General features: G+C 46.7%; 1 protein-coding gene across 2 annotated transcripts in view; it reads right to left on the reverse strand.

Annotated features, from left to right (window-relative positions):
* cherp (calcium homeostasis endoplasmic reticulum protein) overlaps positions 1-27,675 on the reverse strand; it is a 162,853-nt gene that overhangs the window by 18,625 nt on the left and 116,553 nt on the right. For both annotated transcript variants that reach the window (XM_072482850.1, XM_072482849.1), the window contains exons 13-16: positions 23,967-24,100; positions 12,309-12,395; positions 10,141-10,230; positions 3,718-3,870 (exon numbers count right to left, since the gene is read on the reverse strand). In XM_072482850.1, the coding sequence (XP_072338951.1) occupies positions 3,718-3,870; positions 10,141-10,230; positions 12,309-12,395; positions 23,967-24,100 (464 nt within the window). The remainder of the gene's footprint in view (positions 1-3,717; positions 3,871-10,140; positions 10,231-12,308; positions 12,396-23,966; positions 24,101-27,675) is intronic.

Here is a 27,675-nt window from a genome sequence, read left to right on the forward strand (position 1 = left end):
AGAAAACAGTCAATCAGACAGGAGAAAATACTGAGGGTCAAACACTTGACCAATGAGAAATCCTGTGCTTTAGGTGGGTTTGAATCCATTTAAAAAAATATATTTAGAGTATCCAATTCTTTTTTCCAATTAAGGGGCTATTTCGCATACCAATCCACCTAACCTGCACATCTTTGGGTTGTGGGGGTGAGGCCCAAGCAGACACTGGGAGAATGTGCAAACTCCACACGGACAGTCCCCCAGGGCCGGGATCAAACCCGGGTCCTCAGCGGCATGAGGCAGCAGTGCTAACCACTGCACCACCGTGCTGCCCGGTTTGAATTCATGACTGATGGGAGTGGCTAGGGGAAACCACTGAAAATCTACATTAACTTATTTACACAGTACACAGGCAAGTGGGAGTTCAACAGTAGTTGGATCCTAGGTACAGTATGAATAGAGCAGTACAAAGAGGTGTTGACTTCTCATTTCACAACCAAGGAATATTTGGCACTGAAATCTTTGAGGTGGGTCGGACTAATAATGTGATTTCCCTCAATTATGTATAAATCAGGAGAATCTTAGTTTGCCAAGTGGTTGTAATGATGGGCAGGTTTCTCTAAGCCTCTGCACCGAAATCGCGCTCGGCATGGGGGCGGAGAATGGGCGTCAGACCAGAGATCGGGTCCGACGCCGCTCCCGCGATTTCCCGCCAATCGGCCGGGCGCGGTCGACATGGTGCCGGTTGGGGGTCATTGAAAAAGGCAGAGTTCCCGCCGGCGTGGTTCTCTCATGGTTCCACCCGGCGGGCACTCGGCGTGGCGGCCGCCCTTGAACAGGCTATTGTTCAGGGGCCACCGATCTGCAGGAGTGCCCGATCTGGGGGGGGCCTATCTTTTTGCTGTCGCTCTGCGGTGTGGCTCGGCCAAGTCGCGCGGGGCGGCCGACACAGGAGGAGCATTCCAGGGTCCTGCTAGCCCCGTGAAAATCGCAGAATCAAACTGGACTTACTCCAGAGGTTGAAGGCTGTCGAGGATGTGGTTGTGGGCCCTAAATAGCTTGTGCTGGAACCAGCCCTGCAAATAAGCAGCTGCCGCCGCACAGAGAGAAAGACTGAGAGAAATCCTGAGAATGTGCCACACTGCAAATTCTTTTTTGCAGTGTGGAATTTTTTATTTTACGTTAGTAACAGGGCATGAACGGCATCAGAGCAGGGAGCAAGCAGGCAGGTTAAAAAGTACACTGTAACCTCTCCACTCCAGAACTCTGAAATCTGGAAACCAATATTCCCAATTTTCCTTCCAGCTAGCCCTGCAGTTCACAGGCTTACCACTTTTGGTGCTGCAATCAGAAGGGCTCCGTTAGAATATTTCTGGAAAAGGGCATTTTCTAATGAAGTTTTAGTAATATGAAATGCCTTTTGGTGGTTTAGTTTTCCTGCACCATTTTCTACACCGCCCACATCTATCCTCGACCCCTTCAAAGAAACCTGCTCATCCTGGCCAGTTATGTGTGCCCTGTGAATCACCTTGAACTCCCTCCCCAGCTCTTTCTCTCACTTAAGCTTCGCTATCCCTATCGAGCCTCCCTCCCAATTCATTACCTCCTTATAAATTTCCGACACTTTACCCTCACCTACCCCCGTTTTTGACACCTTGTCCTGTAGCCCCTGGGGCGGCAGGTGGGGAAAGGTCAGTACATGCTGCCTGACAAAATCTCATACCTGTAAACAACGGAACCCGTTCCCGGCGGGCAACTCAAATTCCTCCACCAACCCCTCCAAGCTCGAGAGGCTGCCCCCAATGAATGGATCCCCAAACCGTTCAATCTCCGCCCGCTGCCAGCCCCGAAACCCCATGTCCAGCCCCCTGGAGAAAATCGAGCCAGATCGGTGACCAAACCGAGGCCCCCTTTAGCCTTAAGTGCTGCCACCACTGTCCCCACACCCTCAGGGCCGCCACCACTACTGGGCCTGTGGAGTATCTGGCCGGTGAGAACGGTAAAGGCCGTCAACAGTGTCCCCAAACTCAAGTCTTTACAAGAGACTGCCTCCGCTCCCAAACCGACCCCATCCCTACTACCCACTTCCTAACCACGGCTATATTCGCCATTAGTAATTCAACAAATTTGGAAGAGCTAACCCGCACCCGACTTCGACCCCGCTCCAGCAGCGCCTTCTTCACCTGCGGGGCTTTATCTGCCCAAATAAACCCCAAAATCAGTGCATTCACCCTCCTAAAAAAGCCTTTGGAATGAAAATCAAGAGATTCTGGAACACAAATAAGAACCTCGGGTGAACCGTCACCTTGACCGATTCCACCCGTCCCGCCAGCGACAGCATATCCCATCTCCTAAAATCCCCCTTCATCTGTTCCACCAACCGAGCCAGATTCAGCTTGTGTAGCTGCTTCCAACCCCACACCACCTGGATGCCCAGATACCTAAAGCCCCAACTACTCTAAACGGTAACAACCCTAGCCTCTTCTCCTGCCCCCTTGATTGGATCGGAAAAACCTCGCTCTTCCCCATATTCAATTTTTATCCCGAAGTCCCAAGCATTTTGGACTGGAGAGGTTATAGTGCTCCTCATTCTGCAACTGGATCCTCGACTTTCTGACCCACAGACCACAATCAGTAAGAATGAACAACAACACCTCCACAATATCCTCAATACCGGGGCACTTGGCCCCCTATTAAAATCTCTGTACACACACGACTGGTGGCAAAATTTGGTTCCAGCTCCATCTACAAGTTTGCTGACGATCCGACCATAGTGGGCCGGATCTCGAATAACGACGAGTCAGAATACAGGAGGGAGATAGAAAACCCATACCAGCCTCCCCGAACAGGCACCGGAATGTGGTGACTAGGGGAGTTTCACAGTAACTTCATTGAAGCCTACTTGTGACAATAAGCGATTATTATATTATTATATAGTGGAGCGGTGCAGCGACAATAATCTATCTCTCAATGCCAGCAAAACTAAAGAGCTGGTCATTGTTTTCAGGAAGCAAAGTACTGCACACACCCCTGTCAGCATCAAAGGGGCCGAGGCAGAGATGGTTAGCAGTTTCAAATTCCTAGTGGTACATATCTCCAAAAATCTGTCCTGATCCACCCACGTCGGCGCTACGACCAGGGAAGCAGAACAGCGCCTATACTTCCTCAGGAAACTAAGGAAATTCGGCATGTCCACATTAACTCTTACCAATTTTTACGGATGCACCACAAAAAGCCTCTTATCTGGCTGCTCGGCCCAAGACCTCAAGAAACTTCAGAGAGTCGTGAACACAGCCCAGTCCATCACACAAACCTGTCTCCCATCCAGTGACTCCATCTACACCTCCCGCTGCCTCGGGAAAGCGGGCAGCATAATCAAAGATCCCTCCCACCCGGCTTGCTCACTCTTCCAACTTCTTCCATCGGGCAGGAGATACAGAAGTCTGAGAACTCGCACGAACAGACTCAAAATCAGCTTCTTCCCCGCTGTTACCAGATTCCTAAATGACCCTCTTATGGACTGACCTCATTAACACTACACCCCTGCATGCTTCACCTGATGCCGGTGCTTATGTAGTTACATTGTGTACCTTGTGTTGCCCTATTATGTATTTTCTTTTCATGTACTTAATGATCTGTTGAGCAGCTCGCAGAAAAATACTTTTCACTGTACCTCGGTACATGTGACAATAAACAAAATCCAAAATCCAAATCCAGTGCCGTTTGTTTTGCTCTTACCTAGAACGTGAACCAGAATATGAACGTGAATGTGAACAGGATCGAGATCGCGACCGTGATCTGGAATAAGAGCGGGAGGACCGTGATGATCTTGAGCTAGAGCCAGAGGATGAACGCCTGCTCCTTGACCGACTGCGGGACTTTGATCGCCCACTGTGGAAAAATGGCTTAAATCATTGTCTGGATTAAAACACACCGTTATTTACAGTTCCTCAGTCAGCAAGAGTGGACAGTCAAACTGCAATCAACGTTATTATAAATGTGGATGCATTACAACTCAATCACTGCACGTTACAGAATCTTTACAGTGCAGGAGGCCACTTGGCCCATCGAATCTGCACTCGGTCTTTGAAAGAGCATTCCACCAAGTCCCAATCCCTGCCGTATCCCCGTAACCCTGCACATTCTTTCTCTTCAGGTAGCAATCCAATTCCCTTTTGAATACCTCTATTGAACCTTCCACCACCACCACCCTCTCAGGAAGTTTGATCCAGACTCCAACCAGCCTTTGGGTGATTAACCTGTCCATGTCCCTCAGGATTCTGAATACCTCCATCTCCTCTCAGCCTTCTGTTCTCCAAGGAAAACATTCCCAGCCTCTCCAATCTATCCTCATAGCTACCGTTCTTTATCACTGGAATCATTTCTGTGAATCTCCTCTGTACTCTCTGCAATGCCTTCACATGCTTCCTCAGGTATAGTGCCCGACGCAACACAGTTTCCAGATGCGCCTAACTTATTACCTCCTTACTCTTGTTCTCAATGCCACTACTTTTTTAAAAATTTGTTCATGGGACGTTGGGGTCGCAGATTGTGCCAGCATCTATTGCCCATCCCTAATTGCGTTCGAGAGTCAACCACATTGCTGTGGGTCTGGAGTCAAATGTACACCAGACCAGGTAAGGATGGCAGATTTCCTTCCATAAAGGACATTAGTAAACCAGGTGGGGTTTTACATCAATTGACAATCTTTTAATTCCAGATATTTTATTGGTATTTAAATTCCATTACCTGCCGTGGTGGGATTTGAACCCAGATCATCTGCCTGGGTCTCTGGATTATTAGTTCAGCGACAATGCCACTATGTCACCGCCTCCCCTGAAGCCTCAGATTCTATATACTTTATTAACTGCTCTACCACCTTCAATGACTTATGCAGCAAGACCTGGATAATATTGAGGTTTGGGCTTACAAGTGCCAAGCAATGACCATCTCCAACAAGAGAGGATCTAACCATCCCCCTTCACATCCAATTACCATCACTGAGTCCCTCACTATCAACATCTTGGGGCTACCATTAACCAGAAACTTAAAAAATATATTTTTATTCAACATTTTTAATGAATAAAGAACAATAAAATAAACAAAACACAGTCTCAAACAAAACAGCAACACCCACCCCCCTAATAGTTGATGGTTACTAGCTCCTTAAAAAACAGAAAGGATGCCATATTTTATAAAATCCCTCAATTGCGCTTCTTAACGTATAATAAATTTTCTTAAGATGCAAAAACTCCATAAGTTCCCCCAGCCACCTGGCAAGGTGGGATGATCTCCCTCTGTCACTGGCGGGTTGGGTACAGGCGATTAAAATGAACGTGTTGCCACGATTTCTGTTTATCTATCAATGCCTGCTGATTTTCCTGCCAAAGGCTTTTTTCAGAGAGATTGAGGGAAGGATTATGTCGTTCATATGGGATGGGGGAGTGGCCAGAGTTAGAAAGGTGCTACTACAGAGGGGAAGGCAGGCAGGGGGTTTGGTTCTTCCGAACCTGATGTATTACTACTGGGCGGCGAATGTGGAGAAGGTGAGGAACTGGGTAAGAGGGGTTGATTCCCAGTGGGTCAGAATGGAGGAGAATTTGTGCAGGGGGTCGGGATTGAAAGCACTAGCAACAGCGCCACTCCCTATAGCCCCGGGGAAGTATTCTGGGAGTCCGGTAATAATAGCTTCATTGAGAATTTGGAGGCAGTTTCACCAACACTTCGGGTTGGGGCCAGGGTCAAGGGAAATGCCGATTCGGGGGAACTACAGATTTGAGCCAGGGAGGTCGGATGGAAATTTTCGGAAATGGGAGAAGGGATTAAGACAGTGAAAGATTTGTTTCTTAGGGATCGGTTTGCAGGATTGAAGGAGCTGGAAGCAAAGTATGGGCTGGAGCAGGGGGAAATGTTTAGATACATGCAGGTTCGAGATTTTGCCAGAAAGGAGATACAGAACTTCCCGGAGGAGCCGGCCTCCACATTGCTGGAGGAAGTGTTGACAACAGGGGACTGGAGAAGGGGGTAGTGTCAGTGGTCTACGGAGCTATTTTGGAGGAGGAGAAGGCACCACTGGAAGGGATCAAAGCAAAGTGGGAGGAAGAGTTGGGAGAGGATATGGAGGTGGGATTCTGGTGTGAGGTGCTCTGGAGAGTGAATGCCTCCCCTCGTGCGCAAGGTTGGGGCTGATACAGCTGAAGGTATACAGAGCACATCTCACGAGGGCGAGGATGATCCCCGCTAATCACGATCATATGTTTTGGTCTTGTCCAAAGCTAGAGGATTACTGGAAGGAGGTTTTTAGGGAAATTTCTAAAGTGGTGCATGTGAAACTGGTCCCGGGCCCCTGGGAGGCCATGGGCGAGATTCTCCACTCCCACGCCGGTTGGGAGAATCGCCTGGGCCGCCAAAATTTCCCGGGACGCCGGTCCGACGCCCTCCCGCGATTCTCCCAAGCGGCGGGAACAGCCCGGTCGAGTTTCGCGGGCAGCAGGCCGGAGACATCCAAAATGGCGATTCTCCGGCACCCCCACTATTCTCAGGCCCGGATGGGCCGAGCGGCCAGGCCAAAACGGCGGGTTCCCCCCGGCGCCGTCCACACCTGGTTGCTACCGTCGTGAACGGTGCGTGAACGCTGGGGGGGGGGGGGGGGGCAAGGGGGGATCCTGCACCGGGGGGTACCTCAAATGTGGGGTGGCCCGCGATCGGTGCCCACCGATTGTCGGGCCGTCCTCACTGAAGGAGGACCTCCTTCCTTCCGCGGCCCCACAAGGTCCGTCAGACATCTTCTTGCGGGGCGGACTTAGAGAGGACAGCAACCACGCGTGCGCGGCGCCCGTTATGCGGCGCCGGCCACATCATCTATGCGCCGCCTGGCGCGTGTAGATGACGCGGCCCGATCCTGGCCCATTGTCAGGGCCTGAATCGGTCGGGATCGGGGCCATTTCGCACCGTCGTGAACCTCGACGGTGTTCACGACGGCGCGGCCACTTCGGCACGGGAGTGGAGAATCCCGCCCCATATTTGAGGTGTCGGACCAGCCAGGATTGGAAACGGGTGCAGTGGCAGATGTTGTAGCCTTTGCTTCGTTGATCGCCCAAAGGTGGATCCTGATGGGTTGGAGGGCAGCCTCTCCACCCTGTGCCCTGGCGTGGCGGGGGGATCTGTTGGAATTTTTGACTCTTGAGAAGCTTAAGTTCGAACTGAGGGAAAGGATGGAGGGGTTCTACAATTCATGGGCATTATTCATTATGCACTTTCAAGAACTGGATAACATCGAACATTAGTTGGGGAGGGGGGGGGGGGGGGGGGGGGGGCAATGGGTGTTAATGGTGGCCATGGGTGATTCCGGATTCCTTTTTGGCAGTTGTTTATGTGAACATGTGGTGAATGTTTTGGGTTTGGTGGGAGGATGGGATCGTTGTTATTGATATGGGGATTGACATATTTGTTACTGATTATTGTTTACTACTGATTATTGTTTATTGTTGGTGGGTGTAAATTTGGGAGAAAATGCGAAAAAGGAGAATAAAGAATTATTTTTTTTTTTAAAGTTCCCCCAGCCACACAAGGCATTGGGTGGAGAAGCTGACCTCCACTCTAACAACACCCGCATGCGAGCGATCAGTGAGGCGTAGACATCCGCCCCCACACCTGTTTGCAGCTCCGGCAGCTCAGACACTCCAAATAGGACACCGGGGGACTAGGCTCCAATCCCATCTGTAGAATCGCCGTCATGGTGCTGAAGAAGGTAACCCAAAATCTCACTGGCTCAGGACATGCCCTGAAGATTTGTATATGATTTGTCTGGCTCCTCCACAAAGCTCACATTTACCTTCCACGCCCCCAAACAACCGACTCATCCTTGCCCTAGTTAAGTGCATTCGATGCACCACCATTAACTGTATTAGCCCCAGTTTTGCGCACAAAGAAGTGTTCATACTTCGCAAGGCCTCACACCACACCCCCTCATCTAATTCCATCCCAACTCCTCCTCCCACTTGCCCCTGAGGTGCTCCCCTCCTCCATTCCTCTTCAGAGGAACCATCTTCAACAATGAGACTACCAGAAACGCAAAGTCCCTCACCTGCAGATATCTAAATTCTCGACTGTGAAAGCCCAAACTTCTTGGATAATTCTTCTGGACTCGCGAATCGCCCCTCCAGAAACCCCCAAACCTTCCACCCCCTTATCCATCCAACCTCGAAACCTGGCATTCAAACTTGCCAGCTCAAACATGTGGTTAAGGCAGATTGATGCCAGCTTCGACATCCTACCTAATTTTAAATGCTGCCGGAATTGCCGCCACCCCAACTGGATTAACCAGAAACTTAACTGGACTAACCACATAAATACTGTGGCTGCAAGAGGAGGTGAGAGATTGAGAATCCTGCAGTGAGTAATTCACCTCCTAACTCCCAAAGCCTATCCACCATCTACAAGGCATGTGAGGCGTCAAGAGTGTGATCGAATGCTCTCCACTTGCCTGGATGAGTGCAGCTCCAACAACACCATCTAAGACAAAGTAGCCTTTGATTGGCATCTTTTCCACAAACATTCAATTCCTTCACCACCGACAAACAGTGGCAACCACCTACTAGATGCGCTGCAGGAATTCACCTAGGCTTCTTAGACAGTACCTTCCAAACCCATGATCACTACTATCTAGAAATTCAAGGGCAACAGATAACTAGGAACACCACCAGCTGGAGGTTCCACTCCAAGTCACTCACTATCCTGACTTGGAAATATATCGCCGTTCCTTCATTGTTGTTGGGTCAAAATACTGGAACTCCCTCCCTAATAGCACTATGGGTGTACCTACACCTCAGGGACTACAGTGGTTCAAGTAGGAACTTCCCACCAATTTCTCAAGGACACACCAACTTCTTAAGGATAACTAGGGATGGGCAACAAATGCTGGGTCTAGCCAGCGAAGTCCACATCTCTTAAATTATTTTTTTTTAAATACACCAAGGTTCCTCTGTTCCTGTAACTCCTTTAGAGTTTCTCCCTTTGTTCTATGAATAAAGGATAGGATCAGGCTCGATATGAACTACCCTAATGTCAAGTTAGCCTGCTGATAATGTGGCACACGCTTTGATACGAAGAATGGTCAATTGGTGAGGTACTGGAGAGAACATTGTACCAATGGAAAGATGTTTTCAGCCAAGAACTCAAAATATTGTGGGGACGGGCACAAGCAAATAGAACGAAATAGAACAAGACCCTAAAGGAACACTAAAACAGGGGGGAGAACCAATCGACTGGGGTGGGGGAAAGAGGGTAAAAGAACTATACATATGTAAATACATGACAATCACCTTGTGTAAACTATATTTTCCAATAAAATATTTCAATGTTGGGCTTTGCGTAAATTGTATTTGATCAACATAGATTTGTTTATTTTCATAGAATCATAGAATTTACAGTGCAGAAGAGGCTATTTGGCCCATCGAGTCTGCACCGGCCCTTGGAAAGAGCACCCTACCTAAGCCCGCACCCCCACCCTATCCCAGTAACCCGACCCAACCTTTTTGGACACTAAGGGCAATTTAGCATGGCCAATCCACCTAACCTGCACATTTTTGGACTGTGGGAGAAAACCGGAGCGCCCGGAGGAAACCTACGCAGACAGAGGGAGAAAGTGCAAACTCCGCACAGTGACCCAAATCGGGAATCGAACCTGGGACCCTGGAGCTGTGAAGCAACTATGCTAACACTAACCAGTATGCTACTGTGCCCCCTGAATTTTGTACTTTATAAAATGAAAAACTTGAATAAAAACATAAAAAAAATATATTGTGGGGAGGACAGGAGAGGCGGTGGGAAAAATGATGGACAAATAAAAATTGAAACAGCATAGACACTGTAGTCTTTCAAAGAATTTCAGGAACAAGCTGTTTAACCTAATCAGCACATGTTGGTGTTAACTTGCAGAATAAGCAGTGGCCCTAATCCGCCCTTTTCCCTCATTGATTTAGTCCACTTTCTTAGACCATTTGTTTAATTTATTCTTAAATGTTGGACATTGTCGTTGTTTTAATCATTACCTCTGGTGCGCATACCAAAGCCTCTCAACCCCTCTTTGTCCTTAATCTCATGTTCAAACTTGCAAAATATACAGAAGGCAGCAGGAGAGAGTATTATATCTGTACTAACCGCTTCTCCACTTTGGCTCCACTGCTGGTCTCATGGGGTTCTGAACGGGGTCCTGGTTTCAAAGTTCCAGGTGTAGCTGTGCTCGGGCCCCTGCATCACGATTATTGGGCAAATAGGATTACAGATTGCATTATCAATACATCTCACACACGCATGGTTATATATTTCAGAGTTACATAAATACAAATTTATTTCTAAAACAATTTTCCTCTGGTCCCACAACTGGAACTTAAAAAACGAAATCAAATATTTTGAGGATTTTACAATCTACGGCAGGAAGAACTTTTTAGAAGATCAAGCATTATAAGGATTTGGGAAAAGTGTCCTTTTCCTTCTACAGCAACTATCACAACCGTGCAATTAATGCTGTTGTCATTAACTGGGTAAATGAGCTGTTTAGTTACTGAAGACTGAAAGCATGCAGTGATAGATTGCTCTCCGGATGACAATGCTGCTGACTCCCAGGTTAAATGTACTGACAGCAATACATTTCCTTTGAACGTAGAAACAGACCACACCTGCAGCTTTCCCCAGTAAAAATCAGGCGGAGGTGAATCTCATTGCTTAGAACTACTAAGTATTGAAAGGAAAAATCCCATCAAATGATAAACTGCAGATACACCAGTCATTTTGATGACTCAATCCAGGAATTGCGTTCAGTTTGTAAAATTGTAAATGTAATTCCATCATTTGAGGAAGGGAGAGAAAAATCAAGTAACTTCAAATCGATCAGTGTAACATCAACTGTGGGGAAACTGCTAGAACTGAGCAATGAAGAAGCAGGCAGTTTACAGCAAATCAAAACAAGTGTGAATTTAATAAGGATAGGTAATGTCTGACTAGTAGATTTGAATTTCTTTTTAAAAAATAAATTTAGGGTATCCAATTCTTTTTTTTCCAATTAAGGGCCAATTTAGCATGGCCAATCTACCTACCTTGCACATCTTTGGGTTGTAGGGACAAAACCCACGCAAACACGGGGAGAATGTGCAAACTCCACACGGACAGTGACCTGCGGCTGGATCGAACCTGGGTCCTCAGCTCTGTGATGCAGAAGAGCTAACCACTGCGCCACCGTGCTGCCCAGTGTTGAATTTCTTGAGCAGGACACATATTTGCACACAAACGATTATTAGAAAAAATGGAAGTACCTGGAATTATGACGTGGGTTGGTCACTGGTTAGGTGGGAGGTGGACAGAAAGTAGGGATAACGTAAACAACCCGAATGGCATGGGACCTCAGCTTTCCACCTTAGACAGAGAATTGGATGAAGCAATGGAGGGTTGCATCTCCAAATTTGCAGATGGTGCCAGGAGGGACAGTAAATTGAATAGATGGCTGCAGATGTTACAAAGGGACATCGTGAAGTGAGTGAGTGGGCAAAACTGTGGCAGACAAGTATTTATGGTCGGGAAATGCAAGGCCACCCACTTTGGATTGAAGATACAAAGGCAGGCATCGTTTCTTAATAGCGAGAGGGAAAGAACTATGAAGGAACAAAGAAATTTAGGTATCCGTGTGCACAGATCATTAAAAGCTAGCGCACAAGTATGAAAAGTAATTAAAAAGACACTGGAACAGTGGGCTTTATTTGAAGGGGGCTTAGAATACAATTGGCTCTAACTGTGCTATATCAGTTTTGGACACCAACCTTCAAGAAACAGCATGCAGTGCAGATTTATCAGAATGATAAGAGACAGGAGGGAACAATTTGCATAACTTTGGTCTGTACTCCCATGACTTCAAGAGGTTGCGAGGTGATCGAAACGAGATAAAGGGAGTTGATAAGGTAGAACTAGAATCAAGGACAAAGAGGCACAAACTTAAGATTAGAGCTGGACAATTCAGAAGGGAAATCGGGACGCACTTTATAAGTCCAGATTTATCTCCTGAAAAAGCAGCGATTGCCGGGGGTCAATTGGAGCTTAAAAGACTGAGATTGCCTCATTTTGTTAGAGTAGGGTAACAAGGGATATGATTTGATTGAATAGCTCAAGGAGTTGAATAAAACCTATCAATTAACTGGCAATGGCTGACATCATAGATAGCCAGCACAATGAGACCACTGGGAAAAAAATCAAATCAAGGGGTTTTTGATGTTGCAATTTGGAATAGGTTTTAATCAAATTTTCAGTACCAATTCTCTCCTTTCCCAATAAACACTTACCGGCTCCTCTTTTCTTGCCCCTTTTTCCTCCGTGCTCGCATTTTGGCTCGGAAAAATTCATAAAGTCCATTCTGCTCCCAGCCTTCACTGCACAAGGAAATCATTCATTAATATATTTAAATAAATCTATTGTCAAATTATTTAATCCATAAACCAACTTGTACTTAACTAATTTGGACACAGGCAAAAGAAAGGTAAACATGGCAAACTTCAGGGAAGACTGCAGGTTAGTCACAAAACAAGGAGCAGGCAGACATGAAGCAACTAAAGCCTACTGTGGATAAATGTAAAGTTTTGCACTCTGGGAAAAATAACAGAGTATGGAAATAGCGTCATTATAGTAAAAATAAAATTTTCCTTTGAATGGAAGAACATGGACCGCAGAATTGCTGATATAGGGGTGGTGGAATCATAGGCTAAAACAATCTAGTTGAAATGGTTACCTGAAGAGTCTGAAGGGGTTCCAACCGGAGCTAAATCTGTTTTATAAAACAAGTACCACTCTGTGCCCTGACTTTTAAGCTGGGTTGTAAGCTGTATGTTTCTTTTCTCAATGTTTAATAGGAAATTGCACAGTAGTATTAAGGGGTAATTGTAAGCTGTTCTTTTTGGTTGTGAAGTTAATAGTTTTTAAAAAATAAATTTCGAGTACCCAATTATTTTTTTCTAATTAAGGGGCAATTTAGCGTGGCCAATCTTCCCACCCCGCACATCTTTGGGTTATGAGGGCGAGGCCCATGCAGACATGGGGAGAATGTGCAAACTCCACATGGTCAGTGACCTGGGGCCGGGTTCGTACCCGGGTCCCTGGCGCCGTGAGGCAGCAGTGTTAACCACTGTGCTGCCTCATTAATTGTTTAATAATGTATTCATAATAAAGTTTTGTTTTAGAAATAGCAAAGCCCTATTTTTTCACACAATCACTCCTGGAGTGAATCATTCTTTCCACGGTCTTAATATAATCTAAAATATTGGGGTTTCGGTCCTGTATCCTAGCCACTGTTGGGGTTTGGTCTGGAATCGTAATAGAACAAAGAACAAAGAAATGTACAGCACAGGAACAGGCCCTTTGGCCCTCCAAGCCCGTGCCGACAATGCTGCCCGACTAAACTACAATCTTCTACACTTCCTGGGTCCGTATCCCTCTATTCCCATCCTATTCATGTATTTGTCAAGATGCCCCTTAAATGTCACTATCGTCCCTGCTTCCACCATCTCCTCCGGTAGCAAGTTCCAGGCACCCACTACCCTCTGTGTAAAAAAACTTGCCTCGTACATCTACTCTAAACCTTGCCCCTCTCACCTTAAACCTATGCCTCCTAGTAATTGACCCCTCTACCCTGGGGAATAGCCTCTGACTATCCACTCTGTCTATGCCCCTCATAATTTTTTAGACCTCTATCAGGTCGCCCCTCAACCTCTGTCGTTCCAGTGAGAACAAACCGAGTTTATTCAACCGCTCCTCATAGCTAATGCCCTCCATACCAGGCAACATTCTGGTAAATCTCTTCTGCGCCCGCTCTAAAGCCTCCACATCCTTCTGGTAGTGTGGCGACCAGAATTGAACACTATACTCCCAAGTGTGGCCTAACTAAGGTTCTATACAGCTGCAACATGACTTGCCAATTCTTATACTCAATGCCCCGGCCAATGAAGGCAAGCATGCCGTATGCCTTCTTGACTACCTTCTCCACCTGTGTTGCCCCTTTCAGTGACCTGTGGACCTGTACTCCTAGATCTCTCTGACTTTCAATACTCTTGAGGGTTCTACCATTCACTGTATATTCCCTACCTGCATTAGACCTTCCAAAATGCATTACCTCACATTTGTCCGGATTAAACTCCATCTGCCATCTCTCCGCCCAAGTCTCCAAACAATCTAAATCCTGCTGTATCCTCTGACAGTCCTCATCGCTATCCGCAATTCCACTAACCTTTGTGTCGTCTGCAAACTTACTAATCAGACCAGTTACATTTTCCTCCAAATCATTTATATATACTACAAACAGCAAAGGTCCCAGCACTGATCCCTGCGGAACACCACTGGTCACAGCCCTCCAATTAGAAAAGCATCCTTCCATTGCTACTCTCTGCCTTCTATGACCTAGCCAGTTCTGTATCCACCTAGCCAGCTCACCCCTGATCCCGTGTGACTTCACCTTGGGTTTCCTCCGGGTGCTCCGGTTTCCTCCCACAGTCCAAAGACGTGCAGGTTAGGTGGATTGGCCATGATAAATTGCCCTTCGTGTCCAGAAAAAAGGTTAGGAAGGGTTATTGGGTTACGGGGTTAGGGTGGAAGTGAGGACTTAAGTGGGTCGGTGCAGACTCGATGGGCCGAATGGCCTCCTTCTGCACTGCATATTCTATGTTCTATGTTTTGTCCTAGTCTACCATGAGGGACCTTGTCAAAGGCCTTACTGAGTCCATATAGACAACATCCACTGCCCTACCTGCATCAATCATCTTTGTGACCTCCTCGAAAAACTCTTATCAAGTTAGTGAGACACGACCTCCCCTTCACAAAACCATGCTGCCTCTCACTAATACTTCCATTTGCTTCCAAATGGGAGTAGATCCTGTCTCGAAGAATTCTCTCCAGTAATTTCCCTACCACTGAAGTAAGGCTCACCGGCCTGTAGTTCCCTGGATTATCCTTGCTACCCTTCTTAAACAGAGGAACAACATTGGCTATTCTCCAGTCCTCCGGGACATCACCTGAAGACAGTGAGGATCCAAAGATTTCTGTCAAGGCCTCAGCGATTTCCTCTCCAGCCTCCTTCAGTATTCTGGGGTAGATCCCATCAGGCCCTGGGGACTTATCTACCTTAATATTTTTTAAGACGCCCAACACCTCGTCTTTTTGGATCTCAATGTGACCCAGGCTATCTACACACCCTTCTCCAGACTCAACATCTACCAATTCCTTCTCTTTGGTGAATACTGATGCAAAGTATTCATTTAGTAGCTCACCCATTTCCTCTGGCTCCACACATAGATTCCCTTGCCTATCCTTCAGTGGGCCAACCCTTTCCCTGGCTACCCTCTTGCTTTTTATGTACGTTAATGTGCCTTCCGCTGTTTGCAACGGCCAAGGTATAGAACGTACCCCAATAAGCTCATGCTTGCAATACACAAAACAGTGGCCAACATTAGATACACTTCAATAATTGGACAACATTTGCTAAATAATCCTCAATGTGCTAAAAATTATGCTGACAACAAATTTAAAATGTCAATCACAATTTGCAGTGCGGCACATGTGTACTGGAAGTCACATATTAACATATTGCAGACAGAAACATCATGTACACATTGCGACTGTTTCAGCTAAACAAAATAAGTTAATTGGTTCATTCCATAGGCCATGGCTTGACCAAAGTCAAGCTGCTTGGCTTAAATTTCAAACAATGCTTGGTAGTTAACTGTTAGTCACCAGCAACTTGTTGCATTTACTCTGCAAACACCTCTGCTAATCACAGTCCACCTGCCAATCAATCAACACCCTCTTCTCATACAGCATAAAGTTGTTGTTTCCCCCTGACATTGATATTCTTGCGAATGACCCAAGGGCAAGACAAAAAGCTTTGCCAAAACATTTTTCTCAGCAATAATCGATTAAATTTACTGGCATGTAAAGATAGCAAGATAATGTCATGAAAGACTTGAAAACTAGGTCTGTCTATGCAAGCGTAGAGTAGGACTTAGGGGAACGTTTGAAGTTTTGATCAGCTTTTATTCTAGAAATAGCGAAAAAGCATTTCAATTGGTAATTAGAGAGTTATGCAACAAATTATCAGAAGTGGTTATTGAAGCAGAGCCATTCACATTATTTAAGAGCAAATTAGATAAGCATTTGAAGAAGAAAAAATATTAAACAGAGAAATCGAGCCAGGAAAATCGGGTAAAAGTACAATGTGGACCTATCCCTGGCACAGTGTGCTTCCGTCGAATTTCTGATACTAAGAGAGACCGGGAATCCTAAGTTTTCCAAGAGTATGACATATATTGTTTCTGGAAATCACCTTGGAAGCAACGTAAAACAGTTAAAGGGGTTACTGATATTGAAAGATAATGAAAAATATAGAAAGGCACTTGAAAGGGGAAGGTAATTAAAGGGAATAAAACCCTAACTGCATTATATCTGTGCCTATTAAAAGCACGGAAAAAGATAGCAACGGTACTGTTGCACATACATATACAATAAAAATGATGAGGAGAGGAAATGCTGTCAGAGGATCATCAGAAAGCTAACTTTATTCCTGAATTTTGAAAGGGAGACAGAACAAGCCCAGGGAACTTGGACCCGTTGGCTTAATGTCAGTGGTAGGAAAGATAACGGAATATTTACTCTAAGATGCAATAGACAAACATCTAGAAACTGAAAATATAGTAAAGAATAATTAGATTTCAAAAGGGGAGGTCATGCTTGATTAAATTTGTTGCATTCTTGGAATAAATAAGAAAAAGGGTAAATAAGAATAAAACCAAAGATGTAATGGGTGGGATTCTCCGTTAGCCGACACTGAAATTGGAGAGTGTGATCAGGTGGAGAATAGCTTCCGATGTCAAAATCGTGGCAGGTGCCGGTCACCTCGAAAACGGCGTCATTGCATTTCACTCCGCGAGTAATTTAAACGCCATTTGCATATCATTAGTAGGCCCACCCGCGATTCTCCACCTCCGATGGGCCGAGTTCCTGGCGGCGTGGTTCACTTGTGCTTTCACTTGTGAACCTGGCTGCTGAGAGAGAGAGCGAGAGAGAAGGGGTGTACGGACAGTGTCCAATGTACTTTGCCGACAGTCGTGCCGATGGCCAGGGGACCTCTGCCAGGGCCAGGGTGGTCGGAACGGAACACCCATTTTAAACCTAGTGCCAGGCGATCCATCAGCTGTATGGGCACACTTCAGCATAATCAGTGCCATCTTTTTGGCTTCGATAATTGTGTGTGTGGGGAGTGTGCGGCTGCAGCTTGTCAGCCTCCCGAGTATCATTCACAGACCCGGCCAATCCCGCACCGTTTTTTAAGGGAATCGACTGTGTTCCACGCGGTGCCAGCGCTAGCCCCTCAACGGTAGCAGAATTGGTCCAGGTGCGGCGCTGATATTTCTGTTGTAAAAGTCCACGGATTCTCCGTTGGCGTCAGCACTTAAGTCTCAAAAATGGAGAATTCCGCCCAACATATTTGAATTTTCAGAAGACCTTCAATAAGGTACCACTTTAGGATTAAGGATTAAGATTAGAGTATTTGTTGTCAGTGTGATATGGTACGAATTAAGTAATGGCATGATGGGAAAACTGGTCAATGGGAAGACTGGTCAAAAGGTTTGATACAATACCAGAAAGACTGAAACTACTCATTCCAGCTCCCCAGGCCCAGGTAAAGAATGCTGCCCTAATCATTTTCAGATTAGCATGGCTGTAGGCCAACTCTGCATAACTTGAAGTCTGAAAAGATCAGCGAAGGTCGAGCCATTCCAAAACACCGGACCTCGGCAACTCCTGATAAAACTAACTCGTCATAACCCAGGGCCGTAGGAATTTAAAACAAAGATAAGTTCAGGAAGAAACAAGTCTATTCTGACCTTTCAATGTTCCCTCCGAGGACTAAATAATGGTATGAGTGATATGACCAAACATGGTCTGGTGTTTGCTTCTGTTTGTATTTCCGATCAAACTCCTGACCATACTGTTGTCACATAATTTTGATAAAGTTAATGTATAAATATTGAGCTAATTCTCCGCAAAAAGCGCAGAACTTGTGAAAGACTGAGCAGTTTTGTTGACTGCTCTCTTACTTCAAGTTTCAGCCATTACTGCAAGCAGTTGTTTTCGAAAATAAAGCTCGTTATTCTGTCTTAACGAGTGGTGAATTTTTCTACCACAGAAGCGGGAAAATATTGACTTTGACATTTTGGCGCAAGCGAGCAGTTACCAATATCCTGAGTGAATTCCGTGGGGGACTGAAGAAGTGATCGAGCCAGACCCGGAGGAAAGAGACAGACGCCGGCACAAGGTAAGATTAACCTTGGTCTCTCTCTCTCGGATTAGTGGTTCGACCCCTCATCCCTGACGGAAGTAACTAAACAGGTGACGGTGCTCGAATCTAAATTGTACTTATTAAATTGTTAGTAGAGTACTTCGGGTCAGGGACCCCAATTGTGGTTAGCCTTAGGTCAGGGACCTCTTGCTTGTTTTACAGGTTTAACTTTGGGTCAGGGACCCTGCAATTTGAATTGGTACCAGGGTTTTTTTGATTGCCAGAGGCACATTTTATTGACATTATGGGACAGAGTTTAGACAAAACTGGGGGCAATTCCCCTCTATTTTCCATGTGCTCTGAAAACCCTTCTCATGAACATAATTTACGAAGATTATCTGCAGCGCTGAACAATAAATTGGGTAGCGATATTTGGCCACTTGGAACTACGATAATTGCATTTCTGCTGAGAAAATCATTTGGCAGAGAAACGCCGGTTTTAAGTGGAAGTTTTGAATCTCAGAGTGGAAAAAGCAGTCCACTAAGCGCCACGAACAATCACTATTAATGAGTTGGAGAGATAACGCCCGTAGAAAAGGGATTGATGATTGTGTGGATGGTAAAACAAAAAATTGGGAGACTTTAAAAGTGGAATGTCAACTTTTTGATAGAAAGCATAAACAACAAGGCAAAAATAAAACATCTCCAACCAATAGGCAGAGAGGGCTAGCCCAGCAGATTAAACGAAAGGAAGATCCTCCCAGTTGCTCTGGCATGCCGATGTTTCCCTATTCAGGCGATACGGAAGAGGAGGAGGATTTAACCCCTGGACCCCACCCTCATCCTGCACACACCGATTCTACAATTCCACCGTCCCAAGTCCAGACTCCCCCTTATGGTCCCACTGCCAATGAAACTCCTGCTAACGCATCCCCTGTAGCAACACGCACTCGGTCACATACGCAAGCCGTTAATATGGAACAACCCTTCACCTCTGTTAATCAGGCTTTTCTTGATTTATCACTCCAACCTAAGGAGGAGGAAACTTTCCCGCCTCCCGCCACTCCCGCCACCCCCCCCCTCCGCAAATTATCTCATTAGGAGTGTTATTAACCCCCACGCTGGTGATAATGACGACCCATTCCTTGAGGTGTGGCAGGCTTTTAAACCCCATGAGCTATGTTTGATCATGACCCAATGTCCCTCCTGCAAAGAGGACCCAGAGGGGTTCACTGAGTTTTTCAGGAGAACTGCGACCATGTACGGTGCTACCGCAGGTGATCAATATTCACTGATATATTCATCCCTTCCCCCAGAATTAGGGGAAAGATGGAAAAATGAATTAGGACTTCATGGGGACACGTGGACGGCCTTCAGTGCCGCACACCAAACGGAGGACGATCAGTGTACTTTAATGTTCCCTGCACTAAAACGGGCTCTCCGTAAACCCGTTGACATCGCCAAACTCCTTGAATGTACCCAAGATGGTCCAGAATTTCTTGACCGCTTTTGTGGCGTGAATACACGCGGCAAAGCGGATAGAGAGGTGGCTACGAAACAAAGTAAGGCTTATAGGTAATTACTGGCAAAAGTGGGACGTGGTGTTCCACAATGGTTTGGTTTTGGGCCCACTGTTGTTCACTATTTACACCAGGGATAACAGGTGTACAGTTTAAAAACTTGCAGATGGCACAAAGTTAGGAAGCACAATCAATAACTGAGATGACATTAAGAAACTTGCAGAATAGGCATGTAATTTGGCGAATTAATTTTAAGATAGATCGTGCATGAGTTGGAGTAATTTGATAGAAGGAATAAGGGGATTGTGCATTCCTTAGAAATAAGAGGACCAAGAATATACAAAATCACAAGCAGCAGCGATAGGGGCTAATAAGCAAATCAAGCACTGAAATTAATTTCTAGAGGAATAGAATTGAAAAGCAGGAAAGTTATATAGAACTATGGTTAGACCACCCTTGAAAGTACTGTGCACAGTTCTGGTTTCCATGTTATGAAATAATTAAGGTACTGGGGAAGGTGCAAAAAAGATTCACCAGATATCAGGAAAGACATTCATTTCCACAGTATTGAAAGGACTAAGGGGGCAAGCTGATACAGTCATTCAGAATATGAAAGACCAGGAAATGTTAAGGGAAAGTCCAAAACTAGGGATAATAAATATAAGATAGTGACTAATAGACCCAATAAGAAATTGAGGATCTTATTTATTTAGAGAACAGTTTAGATGGCATTCAATGGAAAGCTAGAAGTACTAGAGGGAGAAAGGAATTAGAGGTTATAATAAGGGTTAAAAGAGGTGGGAGAAGGCTTGTCAGTAGCATAAACTTAGGCTTGTAGCAATTACACAGAATAGTGTCTTGTGGTATAAAGGTCTACTAAAGCACACTGTTGACTTCCGGTGGTGGCTATGAGGGAGTAAGTCGCATACTTGGTGGCTCCCGCTCTGGCCGGGCTTTTGGACCTTTTCCCCCCGACTTTTTTGTGGCTTTGAGTTCTGATTTTGAAAGTGCGGGCATTTAAACACTGGATCCACACAGTGGTGCATGGAACGGAGAACCCCAAGGGATCGTAAGGGAAGAAATAGAAAGTTAAGCAAGGGCTGGGTAGAAGTGGCTGCTGAAGCTAACATGGCCGCGGTTCGGACACCTGCTGCGACGGCCCAGCCATCGATGGAGGAGCTGATGCAGGTCATCCAAGAGGGCTTCGCCAGACAGAAACGAGACTGTCTTGACCCGATAAAGGAGTCGGTCGTAGGCTGGATGCCCAGCATCGGACGATCCAGAAGTTGGAGAAAGCGCTGGCGGACCAGGAGGAGCACCAAACGGTGGTAGAGCTGGAGGTGGGGATGCTGAAGGATCAGCAGAAAAGGCTGTTAGAAAAGTTGGAAGATCTGGAGAACAGCGTGCGCCGGCAGAACTTAAGAATTGTCGGTCTCCCTGAAGGGGCTGAGGGGGCTGATGCGGGCGCTTTTGTGGCGAATATGTTCCAGAAGCTCTGGGGGTGGGGGCTTTTCCCCGGCCGTTGGAGGTGGACAGGGCGTACAGGGCGATGGCGAGGAAGCCACGGCCGGGGGACCCCCCAAGGGCGATGGTGGTTCGGTTCCACAGATTTTTGGATAAAGAGCGTGTCCTCCAGTGGGCCAAACATACCAGGAGCTGCAAGTGGGACAACAGCATATTGCATATCTATCAGGACCTGAGTGTGGAGGTCGCCAGACGGAGGGCAGGCTTCAGGCAAGTGAAAGAGATCCTGTTCAAGAAGAAAGTGAAGTTCGGGCTCCTCTACCCGGCACACCTCTGGGTCACTCATGAGGACCATAGAGTGTTCATAGAATTTACAGTGCAGAAGGAGGCCATTCGGCCCATTGAGTCTGTACCAGCTCTTGGAAAGAGCACCCTACCCAAGGTCAACACCTCCACCCTATCCCCTTAACCCAGTAACCCCACCCAACACTAAGGGCAATTTTGGACACTAAGGGCAATTTATCATGGCCAATCCACCTAACCTGCAAATCTTTGCACTGTGGGAGGAAACCGGAGCACCCGGAAGAAACCCATGCACACACTGGGAGGATGTGCAGACTCCGCACAGACAGTGACCCAAGCCAGAATCGAACCTGGGACCCTGGAGCGGTGAAGCAATTGTTATCCACAATGCTACCGTGCTGCCCCCAAAACAAACTTTGGTGACCAGCACCACTACTTTGAATCGCCCGAAGAAGCGATGGACTTTGCCAAGAAGGGGGGTCTGGTGCAGAAATGAGAACTTTTTGGACTTAAGCGGCAGTATCTTTCTCCTTTGTTTTTGAACGATGTATATATGGTTTGATTGTCGCCTTTTTTTTTGTCTTTGAAGTTTGGGTGAAGATGGGAGAGTAAAAGATATTCGTTTTTTGTTGTTTTTTTTTTGGGTGTTTGAATGGGGATGGTTGGTGTTTTTTTAAATTTATTTTGTATTACTTTAAATTGTATTATTGAGGGGTTTTCTTGTGGGGGTCTCGGTCTCTCTTGGGCTGTCTCCTATTGTAATTAGGAGATTGTTCGGTTTTGGTTTGATGCGGGAAGCGGTTTTGATGGGCGGGAGGGAGGGGAGTAGGGAACAATAGGTGGGAGGCCTTTTGGTGCCGGAGGCGAGGGTCACCAGGCTAGCTGGGTGAGCTAATCCACGGAAGCACAGTGGGTGGGTGCGTATTGGTTCAATACGGGGCAGGGGTTGGGTTATAGGGTGATGTTGCTGGGGGGGTGGGGGAGTTACTCTGCTGACGAGGGAGGGACCTGGGTTCGGGGACGGAGAGGAGGTCGGGGGCCACCTGGAGGCGGGCAGATGGTGGCGCGGCGCATGGGCGGGCCCAGAAAGGGGGATGGCTCATCAGTTTGGGGGGGGGGGGGAAGAGGAGACGCGGTGCCCCCCCCGTCCAGGCTGATCATCTGGAACGTTAGAGGGCTGAATGGGCCGGTCAAGAGGGCCCGTGTGTTCGCACACCTGAGGGCTCTGAGGATGGACGCAGGAGACACACCTGAGAGTGGCGGATCAAGTTAGGCTGAGGAAGGGCTGGGTCAGTCAGGTCTTTGACAGGGGGGGGCCGTTGTGTTATGGTTAGCGGTAACTGGAGGGGAGGAAGGTGGTATTGGTTAATGTCTATGCGCGGAACTGGGACGATGTTGAATTCATCAAGAGGGTGCTGGGGAAGATACCGGATTTGGACTCGCACAAGCTGGTGATGGAAGGGGATTTTAATACAGTTATCGACCCCGGCCTGGACCGGTCGTGCTCGAAAACGGGGAGGGTGCCAGCGATGGCAAAGGAGCTGATAGAGTTCATGGAGCAGATGAGGGGCTTGACCCATGGAGGTTTAGGCAGCCAACGGCTCGTGAGTTTTCTTTCTACTCGCATGTACAGAAAGTGTATTCCCGGATCGATTTTTTCATTTTGAGTAGGGATCTGCTGGCGGGGGTGGTGGACATGGGGTACTCGGCCATCACTATTTCGGACCATGCCCCACACTGGGTGGAACTGCAGGCCAGTGAGGAGAGCTTCCATTGCCGGCAGTGGCGATTGGACGTGGACTTGTTGGGGGACGAGGCGGTGTGCGAGAAGGGAAGTGCATGCGGGACTACCTGTAGGTCAATGACACAGGGGAAGTCTCAGCAGCGGTGGTCTGGGAGGCGCTGAAGGCAGTGGTGAGAGGGGAGTTGATTTCAATCCGAGCTCATAGGGACAGGACGGAAAGGGCAGAGACGGACCGACTGATCAAGGCGATCCTACGGGTAGACAGGAGGTATGCGGTGACCCCAGGGGCGGAACGGTTAAGGGAGCGTCGGAGGCTGCAGGCTGAGTTTGGGGTACTGTCCACGGGCAAGGCAGTGGAGCAGCTTAGAAAGGCGAGGGGGACGCTGTATGAATATGGAGAGAAGGCCAGCAGAATGCTGGCACAGCAGTTGAGGAAGAGGGAGGCGGCCAGGGGAATTGATAAGGTGGTCGACGGAGGTGGGAACCTGGTAGGGGACTCGGCTGCGCTAAACAGGGTGTTTAGGGACTTTTATAGCGGACTCTATCGCTCGGAACCCCCCACGGGACCCGAGGAGATGCAACGCTTTCTGGACGGGTTGACCTGGGGGGGGGTGCAAAAAACAATATATAGACTTTGCAAGACTCCTACCTGTTTCTTGGTCTGTCATGAGATGGAGGACTGTAAAACGCCTCAACCGCAGCAAGCAACCTCTCGTTCGGTGGCATTGGAGGTGGAAGGCGCATATCTTTAGGCTCCAGGGCTTTGTAGTCATAGTCTTCCAGCTGTTTGAAAATAAGAACAAGCAATTAGTAGTTGGTTTACAAATCATATTCAGCAAGTTGCTTGTTCGTTTGATATTTGTTTTATATATATATATATTTATATAAATGGAGGGAGCAAAATATCTGATCTTGCTACTAAAGGTTTACTGAGACCATTTTAATCCACCTTTAAAAAAAAGACTTATTATAGAAGGCTGGACTATAAGTGTGCACTTCGCCTTTGGGTTTTGATGACAAAAATGGTCAAGGATCATTCACTGCCAGGTGTAAATGTTATATGAAACATAAGATTAAACTACATTTGAGTGCACATTATGATGTAATTTCAATACTTCCATCACAGTCCGATTAATCTAGGCAATTCAAGTCCAACTCCTGGGAATGAAGCACATAATCCAGGCTAGTGTTTTAAGGCAGTACGGAGGGAGTACTGCAATGTCATAGGTACAAAGTAAGGCTGGATAAAGCTGCCAATATTTGTCCTTTAGCCAATGACACGAAATCAGATGATGTCATTTATTTAATTGCTGCTTGCAGACCTTGTGCACTAACTGTCTACTGTATCTCTTAAGACAGTGACTGTACTTCAAAAGTACATAATTGGATGTGAAGTGCTTGGAGACGTCTTGAGGTTGTGAAAGGTGCCACATAAATGCAAGTTTTCCATTTTCTTTAAAATAACAACTAATGACAGCAATTGCAAACTAAGAAATCAATGCTACAGAAGGGGTCATTTGGCTGACAGCAAGCCCTAAAGCAACTGGTGTTCAGGACCAATGCAGTACTAAGGAAACTAATAGTTTGTATCATTGAAGTTATCATTGTTTCTCAGGAGCCCTTGGATATCAAAGGGCACATCTACACTGTTAACTCTGTAGCTTATCAAGGATTTATCTTAAACTCCCTGCTTTTTTTCATTTACATGCTGCCCTTATTAAGATCATCCAAAGATATGACATCAAGTTCCACATTCATGCTGATGACATCCAGAACCGTTGCATCCAGTTCTGGATAAGCAGCAATTTCCCACAATTCAACATGGGAAAGACCGTCATTGGCTTCAGCCTTTCCCACAAACTCAGTTCCATCGCCGCTGATTCTAGCCCCCTCATAAACCACCATTTTAGGTTGAACAAAGTACTGGGTGAAACAAAGAACTGTTACAGCACAGGAACAGGCCCTTAGGTCCTCCAAGGGGCTGGTTTAGCACACTGGGCTAAATCACTGGCTTTTAAAGCAGACCAAGGCAGGCCAGCAGCACGGTTCGATTCCCGTACCAGCCTCCCCGAACAGGTGCCGGAATGTGGCGACTAGGGGCTTTTCACAGTAACTTCATTGAAGCCTACTCGTGACAATAAGCGATTTTCATTTTCATTTCAAGCCTGCACCAATCATGATGCCTGTTTGAACTAAACTGTATCCCTCTATTCCCATCCTATTCATGTATTTGGCAAGATGCCTCTTAAAGATCGCTATCGTTATCTGCTTCTACCACCTCCCCTGGCAATGCATTCCAGGCACTCACTACCCTCAGTGTAAAAAAAACTTGCCATGCCATTTCCTCTAAACTTTCCCCCTCGCACCTTAATTGACTTTTCCACCCTGGGTAAAAAGGCATCTGAGGCCACTTTGTTCATGTCACTCATAATTTTGTAAACCTCTATCAGGTCACCCCTCAACCTCCGTGGTTTCGGTGAAAACAATCTGAGCTTATCCAGGTTTTCCTGATAGCTAATACCCGCAGACGAGGCAACATCCTGAAAAATAACCCTCTTCTGTTGGTCGTGTGGCGATGTACCTTTGGCAAGGTATCGCATGGTAGGTTGTTGCAAAAGGTTAAATCTCATGGAATCCAGGGCGAGGTAGTCAATTGGATATAACATTGGCTTGGCGACCCAACCCAAAAGATGGTTGTGGGGGATGAATGGCAGATGGAGTTTAATTTGGATAAATGTGTGGTGATGCATTTTGGTAAATCAAATCAGGGCAGGGCCTACTCGGTTAATGGTAGGGAGTTGGGGAGAGTTGCAGAACAAAGAGATCTAGGAGTACAGGTTCATGGCTCCTTGAAGGTGGAGTCGCAGGTGGACAGTATGGTGAAGAAGATTCAGCATGCTAGGTTTTATTGGTCAGAATATTGAATACAGGAGTTGGGACGTCTTGTTGAAGTTGTACAAGACATTGGTAAGACCACACATGGAATACTGTGTTCAGTTCTGGTCACCATATTATAGGAAGGATCTTGTTAAACTAGAAAGAGTGCAGAGGAGATTTACAAGGATGCTACCAGACATAGACATAGAACATAGTGCAGAAGGAGGTCATTCGGCCCATCGAGTCTGCACCGACCCACTTAAGCCCTCACTTCCACCCTATCCCCTTAACCCAATAACCCCTCCTAACCTTTTTGGTCACTAAGGGCAATTTATCATGGCCAATCCACCTAACCTGCATGTCTTTGGACTGTGGGAGGAAACCGGAGCACCGGACGAAACCCGCGCAGACACTGGGAGAACGTGCAGACTCCGCACAGACAGTGACCCAGCGGGGAATCGAACCTGGGACCCTGGCACTGTGAAGCCACAGTGCTATCCAATTGTGCTACCGTGCTGCCCTACGAGGACTTGATGGTCTGAGTTATAGGAGAGGTTGGGACTTTTTCCTGGAGTGTAGGAGGCTTAGGGGTGATCTTATAGAGGTCTGTAAAATAACGAAGAGCACAGATAAGGTAGATAGTCAACATCTTTTCCCAAAGATAGAGGAATTTAGAGGGCATAGGTTTAAGGTGAGGGGGGGGAAGAGTACAAAAGAGACCAGAGGGGAAATTTCTTCGCAGAGGGTGGTGAGCATCTGGAATGGGCTGCCAGAGGCAGTGCTAGAGGCGGGTACAATTTTGTCCTTTAAAAAGCAGTTAGAGAGTTACGTGGGCAGGGTGGGTATAGAGGGATATGGGCCAAATGGGGGCAAGTGGGACTAGCTTAGTGATAGTAACTGGGCGGCATGGACAAGCTGGGCCGAAGGGCCTGATACCATGCTGTAAACATCTATGACTCTATGCAACAGGTGTAACCATTATTGGATTGGATTTGTTTATTGTCACGTGTACCGAGGTACAGTGAAAAGTATTTTTCTGCGAGCAGCTCAACAGATCATTAAGTACATGAGAAGAAAAGGGAATAAAAGAAAATACATAATAGGGCAACACAACATATACAATGTAACTACAAAAGCACTGGCTTCGGATGAAGCATACAGGGTGTAGTGTTAATGAAATCAGTCCATAAGAGGGTCATTTAGGGGTCTGGTGACAGTGGGGAAGAAGCTGTTTTTGAGTCTGTTTGTGCGTGTTCTCAGACTTCTGTATCTCCTGCCCGATGGAAGAAGTTGGAAGAGTGAGTGAGCCGGGTGGGAGGGATTTTTGATTATACTGCCCACTTTCCCCAGGCAGCGGGAGGTGTAGATGGAGTCAATGGATGGGAGGCAGGTTCGTGTGATGGACTGGGCTGTGTTCACGACTCTGAAGTTTCTTGCGGTCCTAGGCCGAGCAGTTGCCATACCAGGCTGTGATGCAGCCT

This window comes from Scyliorhinus torazame, chromosome 18 (genome assembly GCF_047496885.1).
Source record: "Scyliorhinus torazame isolate Kashiwa2021f chromosome 18, sScyTor2.1, whole genome shotgun sequence".
Taxonomy (NCBI): domain Eukaryota; kingdom Metazoa; phylum Chordata; class Chondrichthyes; order Carcharhiniformes; family Scyliorhinidae; genus Scyliorhinus; species Scyliorhinus torazame.